The sequence below is a fragment of the Canis lupus genome, chromosome 30, assembly GCF_011100685.1.
Source record: "Canis lupus familiaris isolate Mischka breed German Shepherd chromosome 30, alternate assembly UU_Cfam_GSD_1.0, whole genome shotgun sequence".
In the NCBI taxonomy this organism is placed as follows: domain Eukaryota; kingdom Metazoa; phylum Chordata; class Mammalia; order Carnivora; family Canidae; genus Canis; species Canis lupus.
In genome coordinates, this window is record NC_049251.1 from 17,878,582 (window position 1) to 17,888,712 (window position 10,131).

Sequence of the window (10,131 nt, forward strand, 5' to 3'; positions counted from 1 at the left end):
TATCTGTCTGTGGCAGGTAGAGTATGTGATAGACACCATCAATTTTATCTCTAAATATGTTCTTTAACTTCTAGGCTTTTGCAGATATGTTGAGAGTGAACAAAAATTTGAAGAGCTTAAATATGGAGTCCAACTTTATTACAGGAGTTGGGGTTCTAGCACTGATTGATGCTTTAAGAGATAATGAAACCCTGGCAGAGCTCAAGATTGACAATCAGGTTAGTGCTCTACAGCAGTGACTGAGGAAGCCACAGCCCATTCTGCCATGGAGGGGCTTGGGACTCAGGAGGTAGGAGGGGGTCTTCTGGGGGAGCCTTTTGGGAAGGTGGTGGCCTAAAAGGAGATGAGGACATTTGAAGCATCCAGAATATTAACTTAATATTTTTAGTATGGGTTTGAACATATTTATAGACTTGTGCCGCCATCCCCACTAATTCCAGAATGTTTTCAAAAGCCCTCCCCCCAACCTCTGGCAACCACTAAGCTACTTTCTGTCTCTACACATTTGCCTGGTTGGAGAGCTCAGATACATGCAATGATAGAATATATGGTCTTTTTTTTTTTTTTTTTAATGTGGTCTTTTGTATCCACCTTTTTTCACTTAGCAAATTATTCTGCAGGTTCATCCATGTTTTAGTATAGATTAATAGTTATACTTTTTTATGGCTGAAATATTATATGTGGGTGGTTTCTGCTTTTTCAGTATTAGGAATAATGCTGATAGAACATTCACATACAAGTTTTTATATGAAGATATGTTTGTTTTTTAATGTTTTCATTTCTCATGGGTACATACTTAGGAGTGGAATTGCTAGGTCACATGGTCACTCTGTTTAACTCTCTGAGGAATGGCCAAGTGGTTTTCCATAGTAACTGTTCCATTTTACATTTGTCCTAGCATGTGTGAAGTTCCTGATTTTTCCACATTTTTGCCAACACTTGTTATTGTCTTTTTGATTATAGTTATCCTATAAAAATGGGTATGAAGTGGTATCTTGTTGTGGTAATCCAGTTTTTTGATGTCTCTATGAACATATACTGAGCTTTAAAGTTTTGTTTCTCTTAAGTATGTGTGTACATTGTAAGAATTGGGAAAATTTTAAATGACCAACAGAATCAGCATGTACGTGAATGTCTCAGTCTTGACTTACCTTGAAAAGTATTTTGATCTAGTTTATTAATACTGCTCTTTAATTATTCCAGAGGCAGCAGCTGGGGACAGCTGTAGAATTGGAAATGGCCAAGATGCTTGAGGAAAATACAAATATCCTTAAATTTGGATATCAGTTTACACAGCAGGGACCTCGAACCAGGGCAGCTAATGCTATAACAAAAAACAATGACTTAGGTAAGACATATGCATTTCATAATCAAATTTCTGAATTGTGTCATTAAGCTAATGTATTAGAGGAATTTTAAAACATTTTTACAATAAACTTCAACACAGATTTTTCTGGCCTTTGTTTTTAAAATCTGCATAGTCCTTTTTATATTGATTGAATTAGAGTTTGAGTTTACACACAGTGGTAGTGATTACTGGGTGAGTGAAATCTTCTGTCACGAACATTTCACAGCTTTAAGTGAACAATTTTCTACCATAAATGTGATAAATGCTTCCTGAAACAAATATTTTGTTCTCAGTTACAAGACCCCTCTTGGAGCTATCAAATATTTCAACATTTCAGGAAAATTTTTTGCCCTTTTTATCAAGCAGGCCTAGATAGAAATTAATTTTTACATGAAAAAATATGCATTATAGTTTTGATCCAGGTTTTATAGCATGTGGCACGTGTCTATCATCCTTACTGGTCTCCCTGCACAGCCACGACTGGGCAGTTTGTCTTCTTGCTGTACATATACGCCAAGGTCAGCCATTGCCCATTTTTTCCCTGGTTCCTGCTGAAAATACTGCTGAGGCTTGTGCTTCTATGTGAAATAAGTTTTCCAGCCAAGGCTGAATTAAAGAATACTATGTAGTTTTGTTTCTACAGGTTTCCAGTAATTGACTCTTTTAAGTTTGGTGTTTGTCTTTGAAATATTTTAAAGATGTGTTTAGACAAGAATTAAAGTAAGACTTCTTAAAGGGAGTAACACTTCAAAGTGATGCAGTTCTTCTAAGCTTCAGCCATATTCAAGTTTGCATTCCTTAAAGGTTTTTTTTTTTTTTAATTTTTTAATTTATGATAGTCACAGAGAGAGAGAGAGAGAGAGAGAGAGAGGCAGAGACATAGGCAGAGGGAGAAGCAGGCTCCATGCACCGAGAGAGAGAGAGAGAGAGAGAGAGAGGCAGAGACATAGGCAGAGGGAGAAGCAGGCTCCATGCACCGGGAGCCTGACGTGGGATTCGATCCTGGGTCTCCAGGATTGTGCCCTGGGCCAAAGGCAGGCGCTAAACCGCTGCGCCACCCAGGGATCCCTCCTTAAAGGTTGCTAAAGCTGAAAAGTTACAGCTTCCTTGCCTTCACCCAGATCACTGTGAAGAGCATTAGTTGAAACCTTTCTGTCTTTGATGACTTAGTTTCCCATAGAAGATTTTAGCCTCTTGCATTTTAGAAAATTGGTGTGTGTGGTGTACTGTTGATTCGCAGTGTCCTTTGCAGTCATGCTATTTCCATCGAGAATCAACAGTGTACCAAAAGATGAGAGAACCCCGGAGAACTGTTTCCTGGGCTGCTTTATGTTGACACCGCAGCTTAGTGAGGAGGGGTCCGTGTGTAATGGAGGGTGAGGCGGCCACACTGTAGGTGCAGTCTGATGCAAAGCAAAACCAGGAGAAAGCAGTTTTTTGTGTGGGTAGCTCTCAAGACCCCCACTTCCTGCTGTTTAGGTCTGAACCAAGCCAGAGTTTCAGACATGAAATGAGAATAAAGACATTTGTGGAGTGGGGAATTACATGGATAAAAGCTCTCATTTGGGATCAAGCTAGTTATCTATATGCTGAGGGCAGCTTGCAGTTTTGAAAATGGACTCTCACTGCAGGATGCTGCCTCCGAAGTAAACTTTCAGTAAGAACTTGATGCTTGAAGCTAACACAATGGAAAAATGTTGCCACCAGATTCAGTGGGAATGCTGGCCTCTAGAAGGCACTGAAATGAGATGAGAAGAAACTTAGTTTCTTTGGATTTTTTGTGAGAGGCATTTGAGAGCCATTATTGGCCCCTGAATGTCTGATTAAAAGGATACTTCAAAAAAAACCTCTACTTTCTATTCTTGTAGGGATAGGACATGAGGTTAGAACTTACTTGCAATTGATCATAAAGTATTGAGAACATATATTAATGAAGTGGGATTTGGCAAGATATTGCCAAGGAATTGTTAATAGGGCCAAATTTATAAGCCTCTCCTGTAGGGGCTGAACGGAGGAATTGCTGGTAGCAAGGAGGGCACCGAGTGAGAAAGAGGCAGGCCCAGCACTTTGCCCAATCTTCTGCTGCGCGTGCACATGGCAGCTTCAGCTGGTTTCTCCAGCCCCACGCATTGACCTCTGCGCCAGCTCAGGGCGGCCAGCATAAAGGCCGCTTTCTTACCTGCAGTCTAACATGAAGCCACCAGAAAGACCCGTCAGACCTGTACGAAACTTGAAGCATGTATCTCCTGGGCATATAGGTTTTCTTCACCTTGCAAATGGGCCTATATCAGATCTTTAGTGTTGATTTTGATAATGTCTTACCTCTCACTGTTTCCTATTCATTGAAATAATCCCACCTACTCCCATCTCCCCAGCCGAGAATAGCTGTTACCAGCAGAGAGGTTCTGTGGCACACATGCAGTAGTTGCTTGAACTCGAGTCTCCTACTACTGTCCTGACACCAGCTAACCACATCATTTCGTACCTTTTTTGTTGGCTCCACGGTCACAGATCTCCTTTATATGTATACTTTTTATAACATGCGTTTTAACATCTGAAATGGTCTGTCGATAACATCCAAATTCTGCTGCAATTCAACATTTTCTTGGAAATATTCTGCCCTAAAGGGCTAATGTGATTAGCTTTTCAAATATTTGTGTTTTTCAGAGCTCTATATATATGAATTAGATTTTTATTTGGGGACTCAAGTCTTTGATTTTTTTCCCCTTTTTTCCCAGTAAACATGCAAAACTTGCTTTTCGTTAACATGGGCTAAAATTAGAGTGAAGGTTGTACTTAATTAGCTAAGTATAAAAAGGTTCATGGAAACCTGATACTTTAGCTCTCCTGGTTTTTACTTTCTAGTAGGCACCCAGCCAATGGCTGGACAAGCTTTAATACGCGTAAACTTGAATGTCTGCTTGAAGGCCCTATCTATCCTACTCTGAGTACGGCCTGCTGGTTTGGGGGTCACCAGTCTGAATTGGCTGGGGGCTCCTGAAACATATGCACCTTTCTTTTACTCCATCCGTTGAACTAGTTGATTGAGCACTTCGGTGTCCAGTTTATACAATCGCCAGATATGATCTTACCACATCGCTAGGGTCTGAGAGTTCATTACTTTGTTTTGTCAGAACATGGTTCATTTTGTAGGAGACAGTAGAAGGAAAATTTGGAAAGCGGTAGCAAGTCATTTACCTTTAAAATGGTAAAATGAAAAAAATAAAATGGTAAAATGGCATGTTCTTTCACAAACTAAATAGGTTGCAGTGCCTAGTCAGGAGAGCATGCAAATCATTACTTTTAGTACTTTCTCTTCCCAGCTATCTGAATGTCACTTCAGAATTTAACACAGTAAATTTATAAGTCATTGTTTTATTTTTTCTTCCATATCTTTTGTGAATTTATTTTTATGTGTATAAGTCAGTTTTAATAGGTATCAATGCTTATAATAATAAATGAGACAGATACAGTGATGTGAAGGTGACTGCAGAGCAGTAGTTTAGATTTCCCCCACTCCTGTGGGAGTTCAGGTGAGATGAGGACACATGGTTCTCATTTTGAAAACCTCTCAGTTCTCAGCAAGGAAATGGCAATGATGAAGGATGTGAATATTCCATTTTAATGGCCTTTTATTTTTTTATTTAACTACAAATGGACATTTATGTGCAACTCTAACTGTATTGATTATATAGAAACTTGTTGGTTACAGGCAAGTTAACATTGTACAAAGTAACAGGGATTTCTAACCTTTCTTTTTTTTCCTCACAGTTCGCAAAAGACGAGTTGAAGGAGACCACCAGTAAGTCCACCAAGATACAATCTTTGGGAGACTTTTAAGAGGTCACCAAGAGCTCATGTTGGTGGTGTCAGATGTAACATTTTCCTGGGTAGAAGGGAAAAGACTGGAAATCTTTTTTTTTTTAAACTACATGTATCTTCTTTCTAGTTTGTTATTAGTTTCAAATTGTAAAATCAATAGTAGGTGGTATTTTGTATTTTATAACATTTCTTCTGCTAAAATCAATTTTAATTTAGCTTATTAATTAAATGGTTTGTGATGAGTCATGAGTTTAAAAATACAAATGTAGAAGTTTAGGAAATCATTTATGTAGAATATGAACATTTTAGGGACCAATCTTTTTAAAATCAAAAAGGGACATTACTGATATGAGAATTGCTATTGTACCTGTTAGGTACAAGACATTCATCAAAGCTTTCTTTATTCCATCACGGGGAGCCCTTTCCATGTTTTAGAATACGTGAACTTGGCAAGAGTATGCTTTTTGCCTCTATCAAGAAAGCAAAATGCCAGGATTTTAAAACAGAGGACTCCAAATCAGGTCATCTGTTCAGGAGTAAAAGCACATCTCTGGGAGAGAGAAAGGTGCCTTCTGCATGTTCCAGGTCATTGCACTTGTCTGGCGTATGTGCGTCAGAAACACCTGGACTTGTTTAAACAAAGCCATCAGCATGGCCAGGTTACATACGTCGTTTCAAAATGTCTAAATTCATTGTAGTTTATCTTAATTGGGCATTATTAAATTTTTGTGAAAGGTCATATAAAAAGCATGTAAGTAGGCAAGCTATTTTCTTCCCTGTAAAAGGCATGTTGCCAACTCTTGGTAATTTAAGAAAAAAAAGGCTATTAAACATGTGTAATCAAAGATAATAAACGTGATGGAATTGGAGTCTGAGGCATATGCAAAATGGTCATCAAAACTGATGATTACTGTAAATTAGAAACTGGCCTGGGTATGAATTACTGTTGCACAGTATTGTGAGAATTCGTGCATGTGCTGCAGAATTGCAAAGACAGTAGTGACTCAGGGCTCACTACAAATTGTCTGACCAGTAAGGAAAACTGTCCTTCATAAGCCTAATTTTTATTATGTTTCCTTTCATCTTATCTTTTTTGGTCCACATGGTGTAAAAGTAATCTCTCCTGAGAAAAGTTTCTTCCTACTACTCCTGCTCACAGTATTCAAATGAACACTTGAACAGTGTCGCATGGTGAAGGCTGCCTCCAGTGCAGGCGGAGTGACGGGATTTGAACCTGGATTCACCCCCTGGCTCAGGGCAGCTCCTGGAGCAGAAGGGCGCAGAGCTATCACAGCTACAGGAAACAGGCAGGAAGAATTCAGGCCTGGCTATATCATTTTCAGGGAGTAAAGGGAAGAACCCCATTTAAGAGGAGGGGGATAGGTCTATGGATTCTTTAGGCAAGGATTTTTTAAATTGAATTACAAAATGTTACTCCTTTGGCTTGGGCTGGACAGTTTACTTAATGAGCTAGGTAGGCAGTGTCTTCTGTGCTCTGGTTATAGGCCGCCTCAGCAGGCCAAAGCTTCCCTTATAAGAACCGAATGTCTTTGTTGTGTTAAATCAGTATCCAGTGTTTCCAAGGGGCCAAAGACAGACTTTGCACTATTACTTTTCAGTTAGAGACAACTGATATATATTTTCTCCAAGTTAGCAAGTGTTTTTGTGTGTGTGTCTCTTCATATACAACTTTGGAAATGTTCTTGATTTTAGAGACTGTACACTTGCAGCAGGGTGGAGAGTCAGTGTGGAGAGAGTCTAAGGCTACCCGTTATACTTCCAGCAAGGCTTCCTTGCTTGCACTGTCCTGTAAGTCAATGAATTGAGAAGTATGTTACCCCTTCTACTGTGAGTTTTTTTTTTTAAAATATACATAGATGGGGCCCTACACAGTCTATGTATGTACTTGAGGCTAGGATCTTTTTCATTTGTTACTTACCACAGTAGGAAGAAGTGTTTTGCTTCTACCATTCTAGTCCTGAGCTATGACAGTTCATTTTATAGCTGAAGAAACATTTCTTCATAAATATCTTTAAAAAGATGAACATTGATCCAATTGAGGACAGAAAGTCAAGAATTGTAATTACAAGGGAGAAAACTGATGTTTACTTTGATCTTTAAAATTCTGGCACCTAACCTTTCAGTAACTTCCAGTGTTCTTGTATAGCTTTAAAATGTTGTAATAGATTAGGGTTCTGAAATAGTCTTGATTTTTTTAAAACCAAAGATTTTCTAAGACCTTAAAACATTCTGTACACTAACCAGTTTAAACTTATCTAGTTATCTCATCAAAGGATATTCTTTGCATTTTTAAATTGCCTTTTTAAAGAATCTTTTAATTTCCCCATTTTGTAAAATTTTACATTCCTATTTGTCTGAAGTTCTAATTTTGCAAGTATGTCTACATGAAATTGTATGTATTGAAAAAAGCAATATTAATAACTAATACTGATATTGTTAAAAAGGATTTTGGTGCTATAAACTTGTAGCTTAAATCTAGTAGAAGTCTTAAGTATAGGCAAAATACATTTCCAAAGGGTGCCTGTCATTTAAAAGACCAAATAAACATTTTGTGTTTTAAAAAAAAACTAGCAGATTGTTAGTAATTTCAAGGAGAAATTATCTTGGTCATTAAGTTGCAAATTCCTATTTAAATGAAGTAACCCACATACTCCCTTTGTGCAATAGGTGCACTCTGGAAAAGTTACATGTAAATAGAACTTTGTAAATTGTTTTTCCATTGACAGTATCTGATGTATTTTCACTTAAAAAGGGGATTCCATGATAAAATAAAAATTTTAAAAGAAAAAATGTTTTGATAAAATGTTAATCCTGTTCTGTTGTACATTATATTTAATCCTTGCTGCCATTAAAATAGTCTCATGAGGTTTCATAAAATCTGATATTTTTGGTTCTGTGCTCCCAGAGCGTGTCTTACTTCCTCTTCTTGCAGATCTGAGGGCTGTGCTTTCTCTGGAATCCTTAGCAGTAAGTTCAGTCCTATCCTTTTGTTCCTTTATCCCAACTTCATAAAAGTCTTTAAAATATTATTGAGATATAATTAACATAACTGTATTAAAGGTGTACAACATGATTGGACATGTATATATTGCAAAATATCTACCCCCAAGTTTAGTTACTGTTACCTCTCACAGCTAAAAAAAAAAATGATTTTTGCTTATGATGAAAAATTTTAAGATCTACTCTCTTAGCAACTTTCAAATATGTAATAAGGTATGGTTAATATGTCACTATGCTGTACATTCCGTCCCCAGGATTTCTTCATCTTCTAACTGGAAGTTTATAGCTTTGACCACCTTCACCCACTCCCCGCCCCTGCCTCTGGCTATTCTGTTTCTCTGAGTTCAGTTTTTTTTAGATAGTCATATAAATGAGATCATACAGTACTTGTTCTCTGGCTTATTTTACTTGGCACGATGCCCTTATAGCCACTTCATGTTTGCAGAGCATTAACTGACCACATGGCACCCACGAGCCAAACTCATGGACGTACCAGAACAACTCCTGTTGCCCTCAGACAAGGGTGTAAGTTCTGGGGTCTAATGATCTACAGAACTATCTTCTCTGTCACCTTTCACTGAGCATTCATGTTTCTAGATAATTCTCACCACAAGACTTGCTTACTAAAGAAATTCTTCACTATTTTTTAATCAAGAAAACATATTAGCAAAGATTTTTCTGTCATTTTAATTTGGTCATTCTTATCTCTTCTGCATTATAATTCAGCTCCAAAGTCTGATGCTCAAATGTCATTAAACTTGGTTCATAATAGTGAAGTTTCTTTTGAAAACTGTACTATAGGCATTTAGAACTTACCACATCATACTGAAATAATTTCAATAAAGTCTATCAAATATTCTATAGACTTGGGCTTTTTGAAATATCCCTTTAGTTCCTGTGTTCTAAACTTTCTTACATACCCCTTCAGGAACAAGCTTATTTCCTGTAATTATTCTATCCTGCTCTATGAAGCCATATAAAATTGTTAATACTTCACCATTTTTACCCATAAAAATAGTAATTTCCTACAGTTGAAATCCCACCAGTACTGTCTAGTCTGGCCATAAAGGTGAATTGACAAAACATGAAGAAACGGTTCTGTGGACCTGACAGGAACCAAGCTTACGATAACCAAAGATTATTTTTACAGCAAAGCAAGAACTTTCTTACCTGGCACCCAAAGCCACCAAGCGAAAGAGAAAATCTGCGTAATGTGTTATAATGGGTTTGAGGAATCTGATAAGTGTCAGAGGAATGAAGACCTTTCCCATGCATCTTTACTGTTGGCCGGCCTTCCGAGGATGGCTGTTGGGCTGACGTTCTCCTGCAGGAGGTCTTGATGCCCGTCCTCTTGGGCAAGTAAGGAGGCTCTGGCACTCCAGCTCCTGTGAGTACGAGTGGCCCTGGGGACACAGTGTCCTCATGCCCAGCACGGTGGCCCCTGCTCTTTTAGGGACCAAATGATGAGCATGGCCAACCATATGTGGGTCAAGTCATCAAACATCTTTTGTCCTTTGTGAAGCTTTCCTTCATGTCTGCCAGGCCTGAGGGCCTAGAGATCCCAGCCTCAGGCCTGTTTGCAGGCCTAGCAGAGCCTCAAGGCCAACCCCTGTGAAAAACAGCTGACCTTACAAAGAAACGGTGCTGGTACCTCTTGGCGTTCTGAAGGAGTCTAGCCTTTCAGGAGGTAGTGCTAATTATGGATATTTACTATACAACCATGAAATTATGCTTTTAAAGTTATAAAAGGAAGGGAAATACAATTCTGGAATTTCCTGCATGGTGAGATGATGGGCCTTTTTTTTCTTTGACCATATCTATTTAACAATAAGACATTTTAAAAGATATATCTAATTAGTATCAATTTTCAGAGATCAAGAAATGTAGGGATCCCTGGGTGGCGCAGCGGTTTGGCGCCTGCCTTTGGCCCAGGGCGCGAT

General features: G+C 38.4%; 1 protein-coding gene across 2 annotated transcripts in view; it reads left to right on the plus strand.

Annotated features, from left to right (window-relative positions):
* Nucleotides 1-7,981, plus strand: part of TMOD3 (tropomodulin 3) — an 84,739-nt gene extending 76,758 nt beyond the window's left edge. Inside the window, exons 8-10 of one of the 2 annotated variants that reach the window (XM_038580430.1) lie at nt 75-218; nt 1,204-1,348; nt 5,120-7,981. In XM_038580430.1, coding sequence (XP_038436358.1) covers nt 75-218; nt 1,204-1,348; nt 5,120-5,154 — 324 coding nt within the window. In that variant the 3' untranslated portion in view covers nt 5,155-7,981. The remainder of the gene's footprint in view (nt 1-74; nt 219-1,203; nt 1,349-5,119) is intronic. The other variant, XM_038580431.1, reaches the window with a different exon arrangement.
* The last annotated feature ends 2,150 nt before the right edge of the window (nt 7,982-10,131 follow it).